Genomic DNA, 27,239 nt, shown 5'->3' on the forward strand with positions numbered 1-27,239 from the left:
TAATAGAGATGGACAAACCCTGATACTCTTTTGGATGTTTAGTATCAAGACTAGTGGTGTTACTACACACAGCCCAGCCCATAGAAACCCCAGATGTGGCCACAGAAGTCTCTGTTCAATCTTCTATGCCAGTTCGATCCCCTTATCCTGAAGAGGAGATTCAGCCTGGGCTTCCTTAGTTTTCCTCGGTGCATTTTTTGGTTTATCCCTAGGAAATACAATTAGTAATATAAAAAATTAAATAAACATTATCTAACATATATATATACTCATATTCTTGAGAAATAAAATGAGGAGAAAATTCTTTTGTCCACCAAGACTAAAACGAAGAGAGGAAAAACAAATATTGCCTTACTTTGACTTGACAGTCAAGACGACTACAACTATGATGATGATGGCACCAATGATCCCAAGCAAAACTCCACAGATGATTGCTGTGACGATAAAGAGGACAATATTTTTACAACAGAGAAGGGATTCACATACGTCCACTGAGTAGATTATTCACCACATAATATACATCTATTTGTTATGCAGGGAGTTGGAACCTGTTACAATGTGTCAGAACCAGGTAACAGGCAACAAAGATAAATGTTTGATGAAAGTGAAGATTTATGATGGGCAAAACCAAACATGTTTACTCTAGAACTCAACATTAGAATAGCCTTTAATGCATTGCACATGGCAGAAGGCTCTGTGTAAATAGGTACTGAAAACATGGATCTGTATCAGTGTCATTTTTTATTTGTAATATGTAAAAAGAAAATGCCATATGAAAAAAATACAAAATTAAACTGAAATGCATTCTGACCCGAGTCTGTTTAGCTTGTCATTTCAGCTAAATATGAATTCAATGTGAAACAATGCATTATATACTGTATACACACTGCTTTATGTCTGTCTACTCACCAACTGGAGTGTCTGGCTCATCCTCCTCCGCTTCGTCACGATCGTCTTAGAAACAAAATAATTGATCCGTCCATGTTACAAAACAAGATCACTTGTATTATCTTGCAACAGTGTTGTCATCAACTATTTATGTCAGTTATAAAATTATACAGTATTTTGAAAGAATATATATACGTATGTAGAGATGTGTGCTCACCATGGATACCAGCACATGTAGCGTTGCAGCTTGCTTGGTCAACAAATCTGTTTCCATTTCCACCGCAGCCAGTCCAAAGCAATTTTTTGCATTTGTCATGAACAGAATCATAGTAGTACATCAAATGATTACCACCACATTTACCGATATCCTTACGCAAGTGGCAAGCTTTGGTTTCTGTGAGGGAGAACAAGCAGTACATTAGTATTGGTAGTAAAAACAACAAATGCATTATGTGTAAACGACTCATTTGTTATACTCAGTTGTTATGCTTTTTCACCACTTGGTGGCATATTGCTATTAGGTCTACTTGATGCTGAGAACTGTCCTTACAACAGCCTCTAAAGAAGTAATGACATGTCAAAGTAATTCATGAAAAAAGTAAATTTGAAAGTGATTTGATTCTATTATATAGCTGTTAATGAGACACATTTACTTTTTATGAAATAGCACAGCCACTGATAAAGTAGGCTTTGCAGTCAGATAATGAACATGCTCCTCTCCAGACATAACAGCTCAAGGATCCCTGCCTGAAATTTGGCTGAGATAGACCTCAAGAAACCCAGCATTAGATGACAATCTCTCTCTCTTCCTCTGTCTCTCCCCCCCCCCCCCCCCCCCCCCCCCCCCCCCCCTCTTCCTCTCTCTCTCTCTCTCTCTCTCTAATATCATTATTGTTATTAATATATTGGCTGACTCATGTTTTTCCTTTGATGTGATAACGATCTGATTTTATCTGCGTGTTATTGTTTTTACCTGGACTTGTAGATATAAAGGTGTTTTAGAATTCAAATTCTCTCTCTCTCTCTCTCTTTCTCTTTCTCTCTCTCTCTCTCTCTCTCTCTCTCTCTCTTTCACTTAATAATGAGTTGGGATCAGGGAGGCTTGGTGCTGTAGTGTTTCCTTTCATATTCCTTAAAGGCCATAAAACTCTACCTCAGTAGTCAGTTCATATTCCAAAGTCCTCACTTTACAGCCAGAATGGAGGACAGGTGCCAAACTATTTGGACTAAGTTCATCCTCATTTAAGCAGTCTTTGAAGATACATTGAACATTTTGCATATTCAAAACTGACAGTGTCATGGTTAATAAAGATGAATTAATTAATTAACTTTTTTTCACTTCAGCTGTATAAGGTCATCTCACCATCCATGGGGTAGATGTCCTCTGCCCTGGCAGAGCAATTCCTCATGCACTGTCTTTCATTCTCAAAACGATTGGCATTTCCTCCTGCTCCTTTGTATAGGAAAGGATTGCACTTATCCTCAGTGGCGTCATAATATACAGAGAATGTGAAGGTTGTGCCTTCGCCTTCGTCAAGGGGCAAGTTACAGAATGCTGTTGGATGACAAAGATATAAATAAGTTATTTGCAGAAGGATGAAGGCAATGCTCTGGTCTGCAAACTATTAATTCTGGTCAGAAAGCAGAGGAAAATGTTTGAATTTTAAAGTCAAAGTTGGTTTCAATTACAGAATAAGATGGCAAGATGAACACAGTTAGTACACTATGATTTGGTGCAAATCACCAGGCGCTATCTCTGTTCACATAAGTAATGTTTAACTAACCCCATCACCCGAGATCCACTCCTTCTTTTTATGGCTGCAATAAAATGTGTCATTTATGGTAAATTTTCAGCACTCCCGCCCTTCATAGATTTCACAGCAGGGAAGTAGTTTCAGACTCTCCCTCTAACAGTGAAAGATTACAAACTCTTAAACCAATATACACTTTAGTTTTGGAGGGAATCTAACGGAGAACTCCTGGCTATTCCTGGATTGTCACAATTTGGTGTGTTTCCAGTCATCTACACAGTAGTGAGATGAGATGAAGTTGCAGGCTGACATAGTCTCAAAACAATCAAGCCCAGACAGCAATGATCTCAGTGCTCAGAAGACTGGAATTAAAGAGGAAGGAATTATCGAGTCAGTTTAACACAATCATTACCACTGTGTAAATAGCATTTCCAGGACAGTAGACCTATATATACCATCTTATTTCTTTGGTCAAGCCTACACTGTCTAGAGGCAGTCATTTTCTGCCCCAGGTGCAAGTCACAACATAAAAATAAAGTAAGTGAAAAAGTAAAATACAATAATTACTTCCCTCTCAGAGATGCAGCCTGGATTTGCATAATGGACCAAAACCCCCCAAAAAAATTTTTTTCCACCAAGTCTAACTTAAATAATGGATTCTGCATAAATTGAATGGATTTTGTAAATTTGCCACATAAAAATATGCTGACATCATTCCTATTTATGATTCAGTCTACAGTTTATTAAGTCCACAGTATGTTACAGAAAAAGTGAAGCCTAACTGCCAGTGTAACTGCCGTTTAGCCACGAGTAACAACGACTCATAAAGGACCGAAGGTGAAGCTTTGTCTCACTGCTGTAGTTTCAGTGAAACTGAAATGTTACATACTGTATATGGTTGTTTAAATGAATGAAAGATGGTCAAAATGCTAGAAAACATATGAAAAACAATAGTTTTGTGTTATGCTCAAAACAGCAGTAATACACAAGGCTATACACCTGATCACACCCGACTCATTTTTCAGTAAAGATGAGGCCATGTCTTGATAGCGAAGCGTATTCTGAAAGTTATTATTAACTGACCCATGGCTGTGGTTTTAAATTAACTGTAATTTAAGAAGAAAACTGTTTCACGTACCTGGAACGGCAGAATAGCTGATGCCGACTGTTGCGAAAGCAATCCCCAAAACTAGAAGGTGTTTCATGTTGCTGCTTCTCTTTGTGCTCTCTTTCCTGGAGTGAGCGAGGGTTGTAAACTACAGTGGGAGTGGGTCATCATTGTCATTATTGACCTTTGGACCGATGTTTCACTAAAACGTCTCTCTGGCTAGGTGACACCCTCATTGAAACTTAAGTTTATGGCAGGGAATGACATCTTCCTCTCAGTGTTGATCACATTACTCTATATTGGTTTGATATTCACCAATAGTGTTGGAAAATATTATGATTATCTTGAATCCTATATTTAATATTGCTTTGCTTGATCACCCAGATTGAAGTCTCACTTCAATCTTATTCACTCTAACCCTGGCAGTGAATTGACCAAGGCCTATCAACCTAGCTTGTGCTCTCAAGCCTAATGTGGGGGAGTCACCCCTATTTCAACTTGGTTCTTGTCCTGCAACTAGACACGGTAAATAAGAACCTTTATAAAACTCATTCTACCTCATTCTAATTAGTCAGCTACTTCACTCTTCTTATTTCCAAGCCCCCCTAAAATCTGTTGATTGTTTTACACACAAGTAAGTTTGGTCTGGGAATTAGCACCCAGACTCGGGATGACTTGATCAGACTCAGAGGTTGTAAATGAGATATTCTGCCCCCCTTTTTGTCATGTAAGGCAAAAACCATTTCACTTGAATTATAGGAAAAAGTATTTTGAGTGCTCCGCTGCAAAAAGGACCCAAACTGCCATTTCTAACCCTTCTTATACTGTCCTGACTCTGAATGTTACACACAAAAGTTCACCTCAAACTGTCTTCACACATACAAACCACAAGATTCATGTGCGTCACACTCACACATTACCTTACATTGACCTTTTGTTTTTCAGCTACAAGTGTGTTTCCTCCCACAGCGTGTTCTTTCAGTTCATGTTTATTACAGTTCAGACTAATGTTGATTTTCCCTTATTCTCACTTTGTCAGCTGTATTGAAGAGGGGTATTGCACATGGCAGAAGGCTATGTATAAACTATACAGAAAATATGGATCTGTACCAGGATGTGTCTTTTTTTTTTTGTAATATGTAAAAAAAAAAAATGCAATATGAAAAAAATGCAAAATTAAACTGAAAGGCATTCTAACTCAAGACTGTTTAGCTTGTCATTTCAGCTAAACTGAATTCAATGTGAAACAATGCATTATACAGACACTGCTTTATTGTTTATTGTTTATTGTTTATTAAGAACCCCATTAGCTGATGACAGAGCCACCGCTAGTCTTCCTGGGGTCCATACAACAGGAGGACAAAAAGAAAAACAAAGTCAAATACAAGAGTACAATAATAAAAAGAATATCAGTCAAACACACATACAAATGCACCAACATACAACCAGAAATCAACAATTATTCACCCTTTTATCACCAGAAAATTAATTTTTCAAACTCTTTTTAAAAGACAATTTACCATTTGCAGAGCGTATACATAAACTGGCAGCTTATTCCATTGAGCTACAGCCCTGTATAACACAGTTCTTTTCAAGAAGTTTAATCTCGGTCTATAGGGGCAACTAATAGATTCATACTTACACTTCTTGTATAGTAACCATGTAAATCAACACTGTATTCTAACTGATAATAAAAATTGACAGGATTCCTGGTGATAGTGGCATTTCTAATTAGAAGAAGTAGGCTAGATAATAGCCGCTCCTTTACTGGGAGCCATGAAAGGCTTGAGTGCAACTGGTTTACACTAGTCCATATAGGGCAGCCAAGAGCCAGTCTAGCAGCCCTATTTTGCTCAAGCTGTCATTTTTTAATTTCTCTTTTAGACATCTGAGACCCAAATATCCAAATATCATCTGAGACCCAAATATCATGGTCTTAGATTTCAAAATATTCAGAGCAAGTTTGTTCCTACACACCCAGGCATTCACTCTGGTCAACTCCAAGGACAGGACTTTGTTTAAATCTTGACAACTAGATGCACCATAATACAGGGTAGCATCATCAGCATATAAAGCTATATTTGCATCTTTGATTGCATAAGGAAGATCATTTGTAAAAATAGGAAAAAGGGAGTGGTCCCAGGCAGCTTCCATGGGGAACCCCAGATCCTGCCCATTAAAATAAACTTTTTGAGATCTCATGTGTAAATAACTTTCCATCCATGAAGCTGCAGATGGCATAAACCCGTAGCATTTAAATTTTTCTATCAAAAGTACATGATCAATTAGGTCAAAAGCAGCACTAAAATCTAACATTACTGCTCCAACCAAATTAGAGTTATCCAATTCCTTAAGCCAATCATCTGTCATTTGAACCATGGCTGTACTTGTAGAACAATATTTACATGGTACTCAAATCATTAATTATAATTTTGAATTTGCAGAAACACAAGTTTTTCCAGCACCTTCCTAAGGACCGGGAGTATACTTATAGGCCTGCTGTTAGGGCCATTAAAAATTGATTTGGAATGCTTAGGTATTGGAATGACTTTAGCTTGTTTCCACATTTTGGGACATATCCCACTTATCAAGCATCTATTAAATATATGACAAATTTGAGTAGAAACAACGCTAGCACTAATTTTCAGTAGCCTATTATCAAGTGTATCTAACCCCAAGGATGAATCATCAGGTAGAGATTTCAACAACCTCTCAACATCTTCAACTCTCACATGTTGAAATTCAAATTTACAACTCTTTTCCTTCATAATATCATCCATAATGAATGCACACAAATTTGAGACATCAACAGAGAGCATCTCTTGCCGTAGTGTATTGACCTCACCAGTAAAAAACTCATTGAAATAATTAGAAATATCACATGGCTTAGTTAAAAAAACAACAACAACATCAGCCTCAACAAAGGAGGCACCACCATCTGATTTCGTATCCATGATTTCATTGAAAACCCTCCAAAGTTTTTTCTATAATGTTTGGCAACACATATTCTTTGTCTATAAAAAATCTTCTTTTTGCTCTTATTCAAATTTGTCACTCTATTTCTTAATTTACAATACAATTCTCCATCATTTAAAAGACCAAACTTGTCAGACAATTTCTTAGCATTATCTCTCTCTGTATCTAAAGGATCTCAGGATCATTCAAAGAACAAACAACATACCATTTAACATTATTATGTCTGTCTACCAACCAACTGGAGTGTTTGTCTCATCCTCCTCCTCTTGGTCACCATCATCTTAGAAACAAAATAATTGATCCGTCCATGTTACAAAACAAGATCATTTGTATCATAGATACATTTGTACATTTGCTGTCACTGACTTATTATGTCAGTTATAAAATGATATATTGAAAGAATATATGCAATATGAAAAAATGCAATATACATATACGTATATATATATATACTGTACATAATGTAGAGATGTCTGCTCACCATGGATACCAGCACATGTAGCGTTGCAGCTTTCTTGGTCAAAAAATCTGTTTCCATTCCCAAGGCAGCCAGTCCAAAGGAATTTTTTGCATTTGGCATCAACAGGATCATAGTAGTACCTCAAACACTGACCATTGCATTCTCCACTATTCTTACGAAAGTGGCAAGCTTTGGTTTCTGTGAGGGAGAAAAAGCAGTACATTATTAGTGGTATTAGTTGTATTAGTACTAGCAGTAAAAACAACTAATGCATTATGTGTAATTGTGTGTAAATGACTCATCTTTAGACAGCTACGTATAATGACATGATCAAAACTTTAACCAGCTGTTTGTAAAAGTTGACCTTGAGTGTTTTCTCTCACCAGTGCCGGTTTTAGCCTGCTATATTTAGGTGGGCTGGTAGAAATAATAGGTGGGCAACTTGGGCGGTAGGTAGCCCAGAGGTTAGAGAAGCAGACTAGTAGTCCGAAGGTTGCCCGTTCGAATCCCTGGCCAGAAGGCACAAAAATCTAGCAAAATGACAGCTGGCAGGGTTGTCAGAGTCAAGATCAGATGCAAGCTCCTGCCATTGTGCCCTCAGGCCTCTCCTATATGGAGGACCGTAACTGCCAAAATCAAAAATAAATAAATAAATAAATGACTCAATAAATAAATTAAAATGCCATTAAATGCACCAAAAATAATATTAAAAATAAATGTAGGCATTAATTAATTGATAAAATGTGACATAAATTGATATTTCTGTTTTAATTTGCTTCTGTATATATTTACCTTTGTACCTTTGTTCTATTTATTTAGTTTCACATTTAATTTTCCATTTTATTTATTAATTTTTTCATTTTTAAATGTATTTATTTATTTATGTATTTATTTATGTATTATTTTCCCTTTGAATTTTTCCCCTATTTATTTCCACAAACTTATTTATTTCTGTATTTTCTTTTTACATTTACATTTGTTTATGCATTTCTGCTTCATTATGCAAATGAGGGGGCTGTCATTCAAAGTGTGTCATGGGGTGAACTTTTAGCCTATTGGTTGATCGGCATCAGAGTGCTTAGATCGACTATACATGCCTTGCTCCCACACCGGTGCCCAGGCTAGGAAGGAGAAGTGTTTGGTTTGAAAAGGAGCGGTCTGTTCTGAGTGGGCGGGGATGCCAGGATAATGAGGCGCTGCTCTGATTGGCCGCCTGATTGGCTGGGTGAGGGGGGAGGGTGCTTCGGAAAAACTCCAAAACCAACATGGCAGCTCCTTCTAGAAGAAAACTCTGTGACACAACATGTAAAACAGTACATTTTTGAGGCGGAATCTGTCAACCGAACAAGAGGAGGCAGCTGCCGAAGTTTTACAGACACGGTTACAGCAGGATGTCTCTGACTGGTAGGTTGAAATTTCAGTGTGTTGTTCATACTTTCTCACCGTGAGTGTGTATGTGGTTGTGGCGGCTATGTTGTCTTTCTGGATAGCCATAGCGGACAAATTTTTATCCCATAAAAACGATATCTAACGTTACCTGCCGGAGTGTTTCGCACAGGGTTAGGCAAGTTATGCAAGTATGTAAACACAAATGTGGTATGTTTTGTCCTGCAACTGATACTGTCTAAAGAAAAATGGCATCCACCAGAGAACAAAGTCTTCAGTTTTCCTTTACCCTTTCTTTAATTTCCACAGCATCAGTTAACCGCAGCATCAAGTAGAGTAAAACACATTAGACAAACATTAAAGAAAAAAATAGTAATTTAAAACAAATGTCCTGCATTTCTACACCACCTAACCTCTTGGATTAAGTCAAGAAACAGCAACCCTGTATAATGTTAACCAAAAATGTAAAATTATGTTATATTACTAGATTTCAGCATTGAGGTGCTTATATTCATGATTTTGCATAGGCATACTAACCTAAAAACCTATTATTGGGAATCGCGAGAAAGTTTCAGAGCGACAGACACAGAGCGTCCCCGTAACCATAGCAACTCACTCTCACTACTGCCTGCGTGCGCATGGCGCGAGAGGAGAGGGAGAGACGCAGAAGAGCCACTGACTGAGATTACTCTGAGCAGCATGCATGGGAATAAATTACAATATAACAGATTTGTGTATATTTCTCGCTATTCAGATGGTCTGAATAACTCGCTGCTGCACGGTGCTGCTCTGTCTTGTCTGGCTGTGCGCTGTCAGTGTCCTTTTTTTCGCGTCGCTACGTTATCAGTTATGAATTTGTTTTTCACTGCATGAGAAAATGGACTTGTGAAGGCGCCGGAACGCCGTTCCGGATCGTTCCGGCCCACTTTAACCCCTGTTTGTAAGTAAAATGTTCTTTATATTTCTATGTCAAAAATGCATTCCTGAGAGTGTCCTGGCTGTGTGTCTCCTCCGACATTGCCATTGTCTTGTGGTGTGTGGCAGGTGCACCGTGCGCGCACAAATTGTTGCATATTTTTTAAATCTGTTTATGGGAAATGCGTGCCTCATATGAATTTTAGAGCAAATAAAACAAAACAAACATAAAGTAATCCCTTCAAGTAATCTATTTTTAAAGACAGTAACTGTATTCAGAATACCACCAATTTAAACTGTAACTGTAACGGAATACAGTTACTCATATTTTGTATTTTAAATACGTAACGACGTTACATGTATTCCGTTACTCGCCAACCCTGCGTATGATTTGTTTGATTCATTTTTAGCCTGAAGTTCACCGGTGCCGGTGTTTTGAGGTTGTCTAGTAAGCTCGTCAACACAGTAGGTGTCGGTAGCTTTTCGCTGGCTACTTGGATAGCTGCTGTCATGTTATTCCATGAAGTGTCTTACAATTGCCGTTGTACTGGCTAGCGATAGGAAACAAATCCACACCAGACATAGTTATTACGTTCAAATACATCAAATTGATGTGTGATGTGTGCAAAAGAAGAACTCATCTTCAGGGGATACAAATATAGTCACAACACCGGCAAACATATGGTTATGTCCCATGCTGTCTACCATTTGGACATACAACTGTCTATATCCAGCCGATTACAAGACAAGAGTTGCCAGACTAACGTTAGGTGCAAAGACAGAACATGAAATGTTACATCTCATCAGCCAGTAACTCCCTTCCATTCATTTGGCGTTAGAAGTGAAATGTCCGCGGTGACCAGAGTCCCCGATATACAAAGTACTGTTCGAGTTTTGCCATGTTACAGGTGCAGCTGTCTAGTAAGGAGATGTATCCGCAAAGTGAGCCAGAGTAGCTCCTCTGGCTCACATAACCTTAGCTAACGCTAACGCTAGATTAGCATGCCACTAACGGCACTAGCCCCTAACCTCGATCATAGTAGGTTTGTCCTTTCGGGACCTGGTTAACTAGACGATTGCTAACTGTTGTCGTTCAACAGGCTTCCTCGTATTCACAGGCCCGCATCAAACTCCGCCTCATTGGGACTGGAGCTAAATCGATACCCGATGCTAATCGGACTGAAATACCATAAACTACCGTATCCATTTCTCATTCTCATGCTACGTTAGCGGACACATCTCTCCAGACAAGGCAACTAATTTAGCAACAAAGCACCATGGAGTGTATTAAAAATAAACATCATACTATAAAGCAAGGAATGTCTGTCTGTATGTGTGTCCTTCGCATATCTCGAACCGTTTGTCCAATCTACTTCACACTTGGCAGGTGTATTGCTGGGGACCCAAGGACGTGTAGTGTCGGATTGGACACGCGACACATTCAATATTAATAAACTTTGAATAAACAAGTGAACAGTGCTCTGTGCAGCAGCGGGGCTCAAAGCAAGCGACTGGAAGCGCAGTATCGAGTGTGAAGTTGTTTGGATGAGTGGTTCGAAAACTGCAAGCAGCAATACCGGAGGCCAAGCAATCGGCCTATTCTGAACAGGCATGTTTTGAACGGGCACTGCACTAGTATCGTTAAACACAAAAGTTGGTAAAATATCCAGTGCACTACCAAACTATGACAGACAGAAGTACATTCTAAACAATCCCTGATAGCTGTAGATAAATATTCAACAATCATAACAATATAGCTACATTGGCTTACGTTTTGACGGCACACAGATTTCAGTGTAACACCACCAGTGTTGGGAATAACGCATTACAAAGTTACACATTACTGTAATTCCACTACTTTTAGCAGTAACTAGTAATGTAATTAATTACTTTTTCAAATTAATAATGCAATTACAATTACTGAAATTTAAATGGACTCGTTACTCGTTACTGGATTATCCGGTTTATGATCATCCAACTTTACAGTGGTGCAAGTGAATCAAAAGACTACCAACCTCCCTGGCGACTTTATTTCTCAAAAGCGACTAGCGACAAATCTGGCGACTTTTTCTGACCATGGGAAGCAATGTTAATGTGTTGAATCCCAAAGCATTTGGCAATAAATTGGTATGGCTGATGCCGGTTTTCTCTGCTTGCTTGTCTAATCCAGAGAGGTCTGATGATCACAGCGCGTAGCTCCCTCCCCCTGCTGAAAGCAGCGACTATAGCATAGGGTCCACTTGTAATTGTTACCAGCGTACGCCGAAACTGGCCCGGGTGGGCGGAGTCAGTACTTATATTAAAACGGGCTACGCCGCGGCATGCATAACAAGTGCAGCATTATATATTGATATGCAAATTAACGTATGACATCATCTGGCGACTTCTAGCAACTTTCTGAGCAGCCAATAGCTACTTTCCTTGGAAAAGAGTTGGCAACACTACCGGTCCGATAACTTAGACCACACAGTGTACTAATGCTTGATTTGAAGGCCTGTCGAGGCTACAATAAATACGCCTATCAAAACATATCTATTGTGTTTTCTTGTTCCACTACTTACTTTTCATCATAGTGATAATGGGTACAATGATAGATAAAATTTGACAGTTGTCTTGTCCCACAGCAAAACTAAAATAATATAGCTATGTGTAATAAGAGAATTGAAGCAGACATTTAAAAGTAACGCAAAAGTTTCTTTCCCTAGTAACTAATTACTTTTATTATGCAGTAATTGGTAAAGTAATTCAATTACTTTTTGAGAGAAGTAACTAGTAACTGTAACTACAATATTTACTAATTTTTAGTAACTTGCCCAACACTGAACACCACTTGCTATATTTTTTAATTCTTACAGACAAATACATAAAATTCTGTAACTTACCGCAACAGCAACCCACCCCGAGACCTCTTCACACTTCACCGTCATCCGACGGTGAATTGTTCTTTCACCAACCCCAAAAAACCTTGCAATGTCACCGATAGACAAACCCGCAACCAAAAAACTTTCCAGAGCTTCCGCAGGCAGCATATGAGGAGGGCACCCAACTGTCCCAGCATTATTTGTGTGGTATACAGACATGTTCAGGCGATGAGCCACACCTCTAAATTATTGAAAACAAAAGGGTCAACCTCTGTGTCCATGTATGCAGCTAATTGAAACACACTGTCAGTCAGAGTGTCCACATGAAAGTAAGAAGTAAATAGTCCTGTAGTAGTCCTTAATAAATAAAATGGAAAATTAAATGGGAAAGTAAATAAATAGGGGAATTAAAACAAAGGTAAATAAATACAGAAGGAAATTAAAACAGAAATATCAATTTATGTCACATTTTCTTTCATTTCTTTTCATTGGATGAGTTTAGTTCTCAAATAAAATTAAAACCTAATCCAGTGAGACTTCTCACCATAGCCAATATTTACAAAACTAAAAGGCAGTCTTATTCAAACTCAAACTGAAAAGTGACAAAGAAAACAACTAAATCAACTATCTTCAATGTAACTATACTGTATTAGATAGATAGATAGATAGATAGATAGATAGATAGATAGATAGATAGATAGATAGATAGTCCAACAGGGCAAAATCAGAACAACATTTATAAGACTTTTGTTTTCTCTTTTTTTCACTTAGGTACATCCAACAGCAACCTGAAAATCCATATGTACAGTAGATCAGTCATATATCCATTTCTTTAATTATTTTTATCTATCTATCTATCTATCTATCTATCTATCTATCTATCTATCTATCTTCCTATCTTTCTATCAATCCATCTATCCATCTATCCATCCATCCATCCATCCATCTACAACATCAGTCTCCTGTTTCACTTGGCAAAAATTCTCACATGATGCTGAAGACACACCAATTACCAGGGCTGTTACATACAATTTATGCAACTCAGGAAAAGCTTCCTTATACTCCTGCAGGTGTTTACACACAGTGGACAGGTCTGTTTCATTTGGACATTTCTTGACCAACATTGGTTTTGCAACAAGAATTTCATTTTTCAGAGTCAGACTCACATCGTCTGCCGCAGTGCCAGCAAGCACATGCAGAGGGCGCAACAAGGTGGAATCTAGAAATGCACTAAATTTGGGTGCAAGACTGGATATGGCTGTCATTAGGTCTACATTCTTCTTGGAAAATCTGTTTTCCATTTCTGAAATGGCCCTGTCAAGGATGTTGAGCAGGGATCTTTTCAGAGACTGACAGGGGGTGATGGTGGGATCATCAGAATCTGTATGACCCACAGTTGAGAGCACAACACTTTCACCAAGGTGTTTACTCAATGTTCTCCTTCTCTTTGGAGGATGTGAATCATCCCCAGCACGTGCCTGAGAAAGCTCCGTCCAGCAATCATCTTTACGGATGTCTTTTAAAGGACCACTTTGTCGACTTTCAACCTTATCTCTATCTATCCGAATTAGGGATACAGTGTGAACAACAACAATGTTCTCTGTGTCTTTGGGGCGCAGCTTCAGAATCTGTTGTTCTGTCGAAAAAAAGATGATAATCATAATAACCATCGTAACAATAATAATAAAATAATAAAGTCAAAGTTTTTTTTTTTTCTTCCCTCCTCCCCTTCCCCTATATTCTGTTTCCTTTTTTTGTTTTTTCCCCCTTTTCTCCCTCCTCCCTTTATGTGTGTATGTATGTAGGTTTAGGTGAGAGTGTAGGTGTAGATTTCGATACAGATGCAAACGTGTTATGGTTGGTAGTCAGGCAAGAAGAGTAATGGAATCAGGATTGTAGGAAATTAATGAAAGATGACCAGGTGGAGTGTGGATCTCTTGTAGTGCTTTTGATGGTGATGGATACATTTTCCATAGAGATGTAATCTATAAGTACATTTTTCCAATGTGTAATATATATGGTGTTCCTTGATTTCCAGTTCATGAGGATAGTTTTCTTGGCGATACTCCTAGTAAGCAAAGGGAGGGGATAGTGGGATGTGGCAGCCCAGGAAGAGGGATAAAGATTTAGTGATGTCTTTCCAAAATTGTTTAATTGGTGTGCAGTGCCAGGTGCCGTGAACAGCTGTCGAGGTTATTTTGTGTGCAATGTGAACAGGTTTCTGATGCAAATCCCATTTTAAACATTTTTTGCCCAGTGAGGTGAATTCTGTGGAGTACCTTATACTGTATGAGTTGTAGGTTGGCATTTTTAGTCATGAAATAGATGTTTTTGCAGATTTGGTTCCAGAAGTCGGCATCAGGAGTGATGGATAGGTCTCGTTCCCATTTTATTGATGGTATGGATAGCGTTTTGTCAGATTGTGATATTATTCTATATATTTTCGAGAGGAGTTTTTTTGAGGAAGGGATGTTAATTAGCTCTGAAGTTGAAGGGGGGAGATCCAGGTTAATGGTCATAATGTTAAGTTTTGTTTGGATGGATGATTTAAGTTGCAGATATTCCAAAAATTGTTTATTCCCGATGCCGTACTTCTGGACCAAGTGGGAGAATGAGACCAGGGTGTTATTATGAAAGATATGTTGAAGCTGTGTGATGCCTTTTTCAATCCATGTGTGGAAGTTAAGTGATTTCTTGTTAATTGTAAAGTCAGGGTTATTCCAGATGGGAGTAAATTTGGATGGTGCAAAGGTGGTATTTGTGATTTTGTGGAATTTCCACCAGGCTGTCAGAGCTGCTGCTATTGTTAATGTTTTGAAACAAGGATGGTGTTTGATTGTCTGGCTAAGGAATGGTAGGTCTGAAATCGGAATGTCTTTACAAACTGTGTGTTCTATATCTAACCATGTGTTTTCTGATGTGTTAGGGTGAATCCATTTGAATATATATTGAAGCTGATTTGCCAGAGAGTAATGGTAAAAATTCAGAGCTTCAAAGCCTCCTTGTGCTTTTGGTTTTTGTAAAGTGGTCAATTTAATTCTCGGTGTCTTGTTTACCCAGTAGAATTTGGAAATGATTGAGTCTAGAGATTTGAACCAGGTGACGGTGGGTTGAGTTGGCATCATTGAAAATAGATAATTTATTTTAGGAAGTATTGTCATTTTAATGGTGGATATTCTGCCCATAATGGATAATGGTAGGTTCTTCCAGCGCTGGAGGTCTAACTTGGAGGCTAACTTGCTATTACAATGACCACTGTGTTTTGTGTTTACAATAGCTGCTAACATTACACTATATGATCAGTACTAGTAGCTTCCTGATGAATAACCACATTCTTTCCTGTCTTTGCTCTCAGCAGACAATATCGTCTGGCTGCTTATCGTTTCTTTGTTGAGTGGGTGCTACAAGGGGAGAGACTTGGCAAAGGGAACCGCATCGTATTTTCTGCCTGTGTCGTACATCGCGTCAGAGCTAAATATCCTTCCCCCAATGGTCAGTACAGAGGGCATGCTGAAGTGGACGATGCTACGGACGAGCTTTGACCATGTGATATGCAAGTCTTTGTGGAATAATGCTGCTAAACTTCGATGCTGCTAACAATGGACACTTTTACCTAAGCTTGCTGGGACTGATCTGGACTTTGTCTTGTCAAAGTATGATGTATAATGTGCTAAACATTTATTTGAAAATCAAATAACACGTTGTAACGTGTTGGTTTGAATAAAGTTGTTTTCTATATATATACAAACTTGAATTGTTTATGTCGTTTTTTCTGGTGTTCTAGTCGAACAGTGAAGTAACATTATTTCAGACGCCTTTACTTTTTGTACACAGCTGAAACGCCCACCTCCATTGAAGTGAATTGAATTGAGAGAGAGAGAGAGAGCAGCGGTGGTCGAGCGAGCTAGAGAGTGAATGAAGAGAGGGAGCGGTGGTAGTGAGAAAGCCGGTGAATCAGAGAAATATGATATAATAATAATATTTTCAATAATATTCAATAATATTTTCAATAAAATAATAAATATTTTCTGATTGCTTCACAGCGGTTACGTTCTAAAGCACAAATAAACACGCCCACACCCCGGCACACCTCCGCACAACCCTGTGGGAAGTGCCGCAACGCCTGATTTGGTATGAATACGGCCACACTCTGTGCAGCGGACGGGTCTGCTTTAGAGCTCTGGGGGGGTGGGCAGTGGGTGACTTTGGAGGCAGGCTGTAGGCTGCCCACCCGATCAGAAGTTAGAAATGGTACTGGTATTTTCTTTGCTATTTTTCCATTGGCTGAACAAAACAAAATTTTTTTTTTACTTTTGATTGGGTGGGCAAGACGCACGTTTGGGTGGGCTGAGCCCACCCCTGCCCATAACTAACGCCACCGGCCTTGTCTCTCACACGCTCTTCTGTGTCTTGAGTTGTTATGCTTTTTCACCACTTGGTGGCATATTGCTATTAGGCCTACTTGATGCTGAGAACTGTCCTTACAACAGCCTCTAATGCAGTAATGACATGTCAAAGTACTTCAGGAAAAAAGTACATTTGAAAGTCATTTGATTCTATTACATAGTTGTTAATGAGACACATTTACTTTTTATGAAATAGCACAGCCACTGATAAAGTAGGCTTTGCGGTCAGATAATGGACATGCTCCTCTCCAGACATAACAACGCTAGAATCCCTGCCTGAAATTTGGCTGAGATAGACCTCAAGAAACCCAGCATTAGATGACAATCTCTCTCTCTCTCTTCCTCTCTCTCTCTCTCTCTCTCTCTCTCTCTCTCTCTTTCTCTCTCTCTCTCTTCCTCTCTCTCTCTCTCACTCTTTCACTTAATGAGTTGGGATCAGGGAGGCTTGGTGCTGTAGTGTTTCCTTTCATATTCCTTAAAGGCCATAAAACTCTACCTCAGTAGTCAGTTCATATTCCAATGTCCTCACTTTACAGCCAGAATGGAGGACAGGTGCCAAACTATTTGGTCTAATGCATCCTCATTTAAACAGCCTTTGAAGATACATTGGACATTTTGCACATTCAAAGCTGACAGTGTCATGGTTAATAAAGATGAATCAATACATTAATCTTTTTTTCACTTCAGCTGTATAAGGTCATCTCACCATCCATGGGGTAGACGTCCTCTGCCCTGGCAGAGCAATTCCTCATGCACTGTCTTTCATCCTCAAAACGATTGGCATTTCCTCCTGCTCCTTTGTATATGAAAGGTTTGCACTTATCCTCAGTGGCGTCATAATATACAGAGAATATGAAGCTTGTGCCTTCGCCTTCGTCAAGGGGCAAATTACAGAATGCTGTTGGATGACAAAGATATAAATAAGTTATTTGCTGAAGGATCAAGGCAATGCTCTGGTCTGCAAACGATTAATTCTGGTCAGAAAGCAGAGGAAAATGTTTTAATTTAAAAGTCAAAGGAGGCTAGATTTCCACTGTTGTGTACTATTGGTTTCAATTACAGAATAAGATGGCAAGATGAACACATACTACACTATGATTTGGTGCAAATCACCAGGCGCTATCTCTGTTCGCATAAGTAATGTTTAACTAACCCCATTATATAATACATATATACATATATACATATATTTATACTGTACATAATATAGAGATGTGTGCTCACCATGGATACCAGCACATGTAGCGTCACAGCTTGCATGGTCAACAAATCTGTTTCCATTCCCACTGCAGCCAGTCCAAAGGAATTTTTTGCATTTTGCATTAACAGGATCATAGTAGTACCTCAAATAGTGACCATGGCATTCTCCACTATTCTGATGAAAGTGGCAAGCTTTGGTTTCTGTGAGGGAGGAAAAGCAGTACATTATTAGTGGTATTAGTTGTATTAGTACTAGCAGTAAAAACAACTAATGCATTATGTGTAATGGTGTGTAAACAACTCATCTTCAGACAGCTACATATAATGACATGATCAAAACTTTATCCAGCTGTTTGTAAAAGTTGACCTTGAGTGTTTTCTCTCACACGTTCTTCTGTGTCTTGAGTTGTTATGCTTTTTCACCACTTGGTGGCATATTGCTATTAGGCCTACTTGATGCTGAGAACTGTCCTTACAACAGCCTCTAAAGAAGTAATGACATGTCAAAGTAATTCAGAAAAAAAATACATTTGAAAGTGATTTGAGTCTAACTACTACATAGTTGTTAATGAGACATTTACTTTTTATAAAATAGCACAGCCCCTGATAAAGTAGGCTTTGCAGTCAGATAATGAACATGCTCCTCTCCAGACATAACGCAAGGATCCCTGCCTGAAATTTGGCTGAGGTAGACCTCATGAAACCCAGCATTAGATGACAACCTCTCACTCTCTCTCTTCCTCTGTCTCCCCCTCGGTCTTTTTCTCTCTCCCTCTCTCTCTGTGTGTCTCTCTCTCTCTCTCTCTTTCACTTAATAATGAGTTGGGATCAGGGAGGCTTGGTGCTGTAGTGTTTCTTTTCATATTCCTTAAGGCCATAAAACTCTACCTCAGTAGTCAGTTCATATTCCAAAGTCCTCACTTTACAGCCAGAATGGAGGACAGGTGCCAAACTCTTTGGACTAAGTTCATCCTCATTTAAGCAGTCTTTGAAGATACATTGAACATTTTGCATATTCAAAGCTGACAGTGTCATGGTTAATAAAGATGAATCAATACATTAATCTTTTTTTCACTTCAGCTGTATAAGGTCATCTCACCATCCATGGGGTAGACGTCCTCTGCCCTGGCAGAGCAATTCCTCATGCACTGTCTTTCATCCTCAAAACGATTGGCATTTCCTCCTGCTCCTTTGTATATGAAAGGCTTGCACTTATCCTCAGTGGCGTCATAATATACAGAGAATATGAAGCTTGTGCCTTCGCCTTCGTCAAGGGGCAAATTACAGAATGCTGTTGGATGACAAAGATATAAATAAGTTATTTGCTGAAGGATGAAGGCAATGCTCTGGTCTGCAAACGATTAATTCTGGTCAGAAAGCAGAGGAAAATGTTTGAATTTAACAGTCAAAGTAGGCTAGATTTCCACTGTTGTGTACTATTGGTTTCAATTACAGAATAAGATGGCAAGATGAACACATACTACACTATGATTTGGTGCAAATCACCAGGCGCTATCTCTGTTCGCATAAGTAATGTTTAACTAACCCCATTATATAATACATATATACATATATACATATATTTATACTGTACATAATATAGAGATGTGTGCTCACCATGGATACCAGCACATGTAGCGTCACAGCTTGCATGGTCAACAAATCTGTTTCCATTCCCACTGCAGCCAGTCCAAAGGAATTTTTTGCATTTTGCATTAACAGGATCATAGTAGTACCTCAAATAGTGACCATGGCATTCTCCACTATTCTGATGAAAGTGGCAAGCTTTGGTTTCTGTGAGGGAGGAAAAGCAGTACATTATTAGTGGTATTAGTTGTATTAGTACTAGCAGTAAAAACAACTAATGCATTATGTGTAATTGTGTGTAAACAACTCATCTTCAGACAGCTACGTATAATGACATGATCAAAACTTTATCCAGCTGTTTGTAAAAGTTGACCTTGAGTGTTTTCTCTCACACGCTCTTCTGTGTCTTGAGTTGTTATGCTTTTTCACCACTTGGTGGCATATTGCTATTAGGCCTACTTGATGCTGAGAACTGTCCTTACAACAGCCTCTAAAGAAGTAATGACATGTCAAAGTAATTCATAAAAAAAAGTAAATTTGAAAGTGATTTGAGTCTAACTACTACATAGTTGTTAATGAGACATTTACTTTTTATAAAATAGCACAGCCACTGATAAAGTAGGCTTTGCAGTCAGATAATGAACATGCTCCTCTCCAGATGTAACAACACAAGGATCCCTGCCTGAAATTTGGCTGAGATAGACCTCAAGAAACCCAGCATTAGAATCTCTCTCTTCCTCTGCCCCCCCCCCCCCCCCCCTTCACTTAATAATGAGTTGGGATCAGGGAGGCTTGGTGCTGTAATGTTTCTTTTCATATTCCTTAAGGCCATAAAACTCTACCTCAGTAGTCAGTTCATATTCCAAAGTCCTCACTTTACAGCCAGAATGGAGGACAGGTGCCAAACTATTTGGACTAAATGCATCCTCATTTAAGGAGTCTTTGAAGATACATTGGACATTTTGCATATTCAAAGCTGACAGTGTCATGGTTAATAAAGATGAATCAATATATTAATCTTTTTTTCACTTCAGCTGTATAAGGTCATCTCACCATCCATGGGGTAGACGTCCTCTGCCCTGGCAGAACAATTCCTCACACACTGTCTTTCATTCTCAAAACGATTGGCATTTCCTCCTGCTCCTTTGTATATGAAAGGTTTGCACTTATCCTCAGTGGCGTCATAATATACAGAGAATGTGAAGGTTGTGCCTTCGCCTTCGTCAAGGGGCAAATTACAGAATGCTGTTGGATGACAAAGATATAAATAAGTTATTTGCAGAAGGATGAAGGCAATGCTCTGGTCTGCAAACTATTAATTCTGGTCAGAAAGCAGAGGAAAATGTTTTAATTTAAAAGTCAAAGTAGGCTAGATTTCCACTGTCATGTACTATTGGTTTCAATTACCGAATAAGATGGCAAGATGAACACAGTTACGATTTGGTGCAAATCACCAGGCACTATCTCTGTTCACATAAGTAATGTTTAGCTAACCCAATCACCAGAGATCTACTCCTTCTTTTCATTGCTGCAATAAAATGTGTCATTTATGGTCAATTTTCAGTATTCCCGCCCTTCATAGATTTCACAGCAGGGAAGTAGTTTCAAACACTTCACTAACAAGAATACAAACGTTTAAACCAATATATATATACTTTCGTTTTAGAGGGAATATAACAGAATCTAACTCCTGGCTATTCCTGGATTGCCACAATTTGGTGTGTTTCCAGCCATCTACACAGTAGTGAGGTGAGATGAAGTTGCAGGCTGACATAGTCTCAAAACAATCAGGCTCAAACAGCACAGTGGCATGTCCAGGACATTTTGACTGGGGTGGCCAAGATGGGGCACAGAGCTAGTGTGGGGTGGCCATGGCATAGCGAGCCTTAATGAAGTTCAATGCATTGCATTGCTTCAACCTATGCTCAGATAAATCAAAAATGAATTCCAAAACTCATGTTAGTATCCATTGTAATGTTTGTACTCAAGGCCAGGTTGTTGTTTTTACATTTGTATATTTATGAATGTAATATACTATATATAATACTTGACTATATGTAATATACTATATATATTTACATAATACAGCACTAAATTAAACTAAAGGTGCCATGCTGACCACCCACAACAACTAAAGTTGATTACAGCCTAGAACAGTATCAATATGCAGCTATCATTCTATTCTGTTTTCTATTCCATGTACATTAGGTTTTCTATTTCCACCCATCACAGTCTCTGGGAAGCAATGGTTTAAACATGTCTATTTTCTATCAAGGATAGGCTACACCTTTTTAAAGAGCCATTTCCCTGTAGTGGAGTAAAGCCCTCATCTCTTTACAAGTTAGTTAGATTAAGGTAGCAACATCCATCTGTTTTTAACATGAGGTATACTGTATAATCATTAGAAAAAATGATAAATGTCAAACTAATGATTCATGTGACTGTTTATTAAACAAAATATATAAGGCCATTACAATATGAACATAAATTACATTCATGAACATAATGATAATAATAAGATTAACCTTAACAAGGTTAGTGCTTTAAGATACTCATACAGTCACATAGCCCATAATTTAAAATTGTAAACAAACAATTGGAACATAAACCAAACCCTAACTTCAAAGAAAGTATGTAGCCTAATGTAAAGTAATATATGTTCTGTGAACTTTTAAACTCTCATGAAGTACAATAGAGGTATCTTAACTCAACTGTATGTGGCAATGCTGCCTGCAAGCTCTTGCTTTCATCTTACACTAGGATTAATGACTGCACCTTTTAATCTTTATGAGCCTTTATGAGCAAAAGTGGACCATCCTTTTTAAATGAAATCATATGTCAGAGTACATGGCAACTTCAGGTAGAGACATCTGGAAGTAGCAGAACTTGACATATGATGGTCAGGTGGAGCTGCAGACACTGCTGGATCACGCTCATCACAACTAACCTCCTCTTCTGGGTGTGTGGCTGGTCAGCCCTGGGTGAAGTATCTGAAGACACAGATCAAATCTGTCACGGAGACATCAGTAGGCTGGACTCAAATATTTTGCTTTGTGTTATGCTATGCTTTGTTGTGCTGTTTTGAATAGGGGAAAACAGGTTGGTGATCTGCTATATGTTTGTCTACTCACCAACTGGAGTGTCTGGCTCGTCCTCCTCCTCTTCGTCACCATCGTCTTAGAAACAAAATAATTGATCCATGTTACAAAACAAGATCATTTGTATCATAGATACATTTGTACATTTGCTGTGACTGACTTATTATGTCAGTTGATATAATGATATATTGAAAGAATATATGCAATATGAAAAAATGCAATATACATATACACAAAATCTGTTACTGAGACATCAGTAGGCTGGACTCAAATCTTTTGCTTTGTGTTATGCTTTGTTGTGCTGTTTTGAATAGGGGAAAACAGGTTAGTGATCTATCCCTTCTTATTAACATTAAATATGAGAGTACATGGCAAATTCAAACATGTTCATGGAGGACACATCTGGAACTGCCAGAACTTGACCTACCATGCTGTGCAGGTGGAGCTGACTGCTCTTCATCACTACTACTGTGCCTAATCCTAGGCTGCTGACTTGACTGGGCTTCTCTCTCACTGCTGGCAGTGGCCGTGGCTGGCTCTGAATCTTTTTTTTTTCTTTTTAACGAAGAAGCTCTGTATATCTCGGCTTCTTTTCATTCTGACTATTCTCTTAATATCTTAATATCCCTGACGGAAATGTAATGCAATTCCTTTAATCGATCAATTCACTATAAAGCAATAGTTATAGCTAGCTAGCTATAATGCCCAGGAGGATCATTGTCATAATGGGTTAGAATAGGCTAGCTCTATTGAACACACACACATCTGCAAAAAGCTTTTAGACACCCTCAGTCTTCAATTAAGAAAACACTTTCATATTTCATGGCAGTGTCCAGATAACGGTAGCAAACAAAATACAACTGCTGGTTGGTTTGCAGTCCGGCTAGCAAGCTAGTACCGTGTAGGTCGCCGACATTTAGCTGGCTGCTAAGTGCTAGATAAAGTTTTCACTAGTGTTGTAGTACTCGAGATCGGTCTTGGTCTTGAGACCAGTCTTAAGACCACATTTTGAAGGTCTAGGTCTCGTCTTGGAATCGACTGCATTTTTACTCGGTCTTGACTCCACGGAGCCCCTAATGTCCTGAAAGCTGATATTTTTTTTATCTTGTGCGCACAAGTTAATTATCTTGTGGGAACAAGTTATTAACTTGTGCGCACAAGATATAAAAATATCACCTTGTGAACAAGATAATTAACTTGTGCGTACAAGGTGATATTAATAATATATAATATAATATAAAAATATAATAATCTCAGAATTCTGACTTTATTCTCAGAATTCTAACTTTAAAGTCAGATAACTAATAACTGTGCTGCAATGTACGGAAGAGGATTAGGGCCACGTGAAAAATGTATTTGAGTTTGAGTTTAAAGTCAGAATTCTGACTTTAATCTCAGAATTTGGACTTTATTCTCAGAATTCGGACTTTAAACTCAGAACTCAAATTTTTCACGTGGCCCTAATCCTCTTCCGTACATTGCAGCATGGTTATCAGTTAAATTATAATTTCACTAAAGTTACTTAAATTCCACAAGGTAATAACGTTACCTTCCGTTAAAGTCTGCAGAGCAGCAGAAGGCGTGTTATCAGGTTAGCTGTTTATACCGTTACTAACACAGGCGAGCAAATTGTGGAATTTTAAGTGACACTTTTGTGTGCACAGTGCTCTGGCAGATTGAGTAGGGGAGAGCGGGGCAAGTTGTCACATTGGTAAGTTGTCTCAGTGGCTTCATTTCTGGACCTAAATATTTTACAGCCAAAAGTCCAATTGATTAAAATGTTCACTAATGTTTATGAGGTTAACTGTTGTTGATTACAACAATCTAAGTCAAAATACTATAACATAAAAACAATTTGTAGCCTATACATGAAAGTAAATAATGAAAATCTTAGTGTTTTTCTTCTCATTTCAGGAATCACAATAATTATACATTGTGACACATAAAAGCAAGGGTCAGTTATAACCTGATAATAATTTTGAATGTTTTAGTGAAGGGTGTTTTATTTTAGCAGAGAAATGGTGTAAATGTTGAGCCATCACTATAATTACAATCATGGTCTTGAAAATGGACTCGCATTCTCTCTCGTCTGGTCTCAGTCTTGACTCGGTCTCGCCCATCTTGACTCGGACTTGATTCACTCTAGTCTTGGTCTTGACTCGGTCTCAGTTTAGGTGGTCTCGACTACAACACTAGTTTTCACACATTCAGATGGAAAGTCGACATAAAAAGCTAAACATGAAATGACCATACCTCTTATTCTGGTTTCACCTTCAATCGATTAGATGTCAGCTTTTGGCCATGATTCATCGTCACCGGAGTCCGGGGTCCTGAGGGCCAGCAGGTACAGCTGCAACTTGTGTGTCTCAGTCAGGTTCCAGTACTTTAATTTTCAGCGTTTTAGACCTGCTTTTTTCTGGCTCATGGTCAAAGGTACGCTGACTAGGGATCAGCTCTCACTGCCCCAGTTCTGGCATTACTGTTGTTGGAAATGGCAAACTGGCCCTATATCAGCTGATCAGCTGTCATCATTGATTGACCAGCGCTTGTCCCGATTTATTGAGTTGATGAACTTTACCAACAACCTATCAGATCTGGCCACTGAGATTTCAGGGTTGGCCGTGGCCACCCCAGGCCACCCCCTAAAATCGCCATTGAGACAGCAATGATCTCAGTGCTCAGAAGACTGGAATTATAGAGGAAGGAATTATCGAGTCAGTTTAACACAATCATTACCACTGTGTAAATAGCATTTCCAGGACAGTAGACCTATATATACCATCTTATTTCTTTGGTCAAGCCTACACTGTCTAGAGGCAGTCATTTTCTGCCTCAGGTGCAAGTCACAACATGAAAATAAAGTAAGTGAAAAAGTAAAATACAATAATTACTTCCCTCTCAGAGATGCAGCCTGGATTTGCATAATGGACCAAAACCAAGTCTAACTTAAATAATGGATTCTTTATAAATTGAATGGATTTTGTAAATCTGCCACATAAAAATATGCTGACATCATTCCTATTTATGATTCAGTCTACAGTTTATTAAGTCCACAGTATGTTACAGAAAAAGTGAAGCCTAACTGCCAGTGTAACTGCCGTTTAGCCACGAGTAACGACGACTCATAAAGGACCGAAGGTGAAGCTTTGTCTCACTGCTGTAGTTTCAGTGAAACTGAAATGTTACATACTGTATATGGTTGTTTAAATGAGTGAAAGATGGTCAAAATGCTAGAAAACATATGAAAAACAATAGTTTTGTGTTATGCTCAAAACAGCAGTAATACACAAGGCTATACACCTGATCACACCTGACTCATTTTTCAGTAAAGATGAGGCCATGTCTTGATAGCGAAGTGTATTCTGAAAGTTATTATTAACTGACCCATGGCTGTGGTTTTAAATTAACTGTAATTTAAGAAGAAAACTGTTTCACATACCTGGAATGGCAGAATAGCTGATGCTGACTGATGCGAAAGCAATCCCCAAAACTAGAAGGTGTTTCATGTTGCTGCTTCTCTTTGTGCTCTCTTTCCTGGAGTGAGCGAGGGTTGTAAACTACAGTGGGAGTCGGTCATCATTGTCATTATTGACCTTTGGACCGATGTTTCACTAAAACGTCTCTCTGGCTAGGTGACACCCTCATTGAAACTAAAGTTTATGGCAGGGAATGACATCTTCCTCTCAGTGTTGGCGGCAACAGTAGTAGTCATTGATCACATTACTCTATATTAGTTCGATATTCACCAATAGTGTGGGAAAATATTGTGATTATTTGAATCCTACATGTAGCCTAATAGCCATCCAAGGAAGTGTCATTTGTGGGTTCAGCAGTTTTTTATGGCATATATTAGTCTATGTATTCATTACCACTAAGTATAGTTTTGAAAGGGAACATTCAGGGAACATTCAGGGCCCCAGCTGCACATAATCCCAGCTACACAGCAGCACAGATACACAGCTAGACTGAGGCACAGGTCAGCATATTGCAGAACTGGTTTCTGTGCCACTTCATGAAGCACATTGAGACCTGATGCAACAAAATGTTAATTACCTGAAGCGATTTAAATGACTGCAACTGTAGCTTAACCTTTTTTGCAGAGGGCTTGATTAAAGAACAGTTTCAGAAAGTTCAAATCCCCTGTCATGGAGTAGGTAACCTCATGGAGTTCATATGGGAAGCTATCTGCCATGTCAGCTTTCCATTTGCACAGCATGAGAGATTCATCTTTTAATATGTGATAATCCTCATCACGAGGCAAGGTAAAAAAAAAAAAAATCCTAAAAATTTACAAGTTATGTCTTCATCCTGCAAGGAGTAGAAAGCAAGATGACAGACAGACAGACAGACAGATAGATAGATAGATAGATAGATAGATGGTTTATACAGTTTCCCTGCACAGTATCTATAGTGTCTCCGGGCGCACTTGAGGACACGGCCATCGGGAGGTTGGCGTGGCGTCACCCTCAGAAGCCCTCCAGCTCTCCGGTACCGGTACTTGCTCGGTGCTCACTGCTCAACATTTCCCGTATCCTGCAGCGGCAGGTTTGAGGCTGCGCCCTAAAATGAGTAACTTCGCATGGATGCGGTCGACGCTGTTGAG

General features: G+C 38.8%; 1 protein-coding gene across 1 annotated transcript; it reads right to left on the reverse strand.

Annotated features, from left to right (window-relative positions):
• Positions 1 to 351: 351 nt before the first annotated feature.
• Positions 352 to 22,711, reverse strand: LOC139658213 (actinia tenebrosa protease inhibitors). The gene is made up of 10 exons (XM_071536285.1): positions 22,670 to 22,711; positions 22,486 to 22,528; positions 20,592 to 20,783; positions 19,051 to 19,242; positions 17,458 to 17,649; positions 7,205 to 7,381; positions 2,252 to 2,443; positions 1,106 to 1,282; positions 910 to 954; positions 352 to 434 (listed from the first exon to the last, which is right to left on the reverse strand). Exons 1-10 carry the CDS (start codon positions 22,709 to 22,711, stop codon positions 352 to 354), a joined length of 1,335 nt encoding a protein of 444 aa, XP_071392386.1.
• Between the last annotated feature and the right edge of the window lie 4,528 nt (positions 22,712 to 27,239).

The sequence above is a fragment of the Centroberyx affinis genome, unplaced genomic scaffold (assembly GCF_046629955.1).
Source record: "Centroberyx affinis isolate AG114_WGS23_722 - 3 ecotype Tasmania unplaced genomic scaffold, CSIRO-AGI_Caff_v1 ptg002853l_1, whole genome shotgun sequence".
NCBI lineage: Eukaryota > Metazoa > Chordata > Actinopteri > Beryciformes > Berycidae > Centroberyx > Centroberyx affinis.

What these genes read in the sequence shown, in the direction of transcription:
- LOC139658213 (XM_071536285.1), bottom strand. Translation starts at nt 22,711, where the DNA reads ATGGTGACGAAGAGGAGGAGGACGAGCCAGACACTCCAGTTG. An exon ending in CCACACACCCAGAAGAGGAG is followed by an intron (nt 20,784 to 22,485) that starts GTTAGTTGTGAT and finishes GTCATCCAACAG; the next exon opens with CATTCTGTAATTTGCCCCTT. An exon ending in GGACGTCTACCCCATGGATG is followed by an intron (nt 7,382 to 17,457) that starts GTGAGATGACCT and finishes TCTCCCTCACAG; the next exon opens with AAACCAAAGCTTGCCACTTT.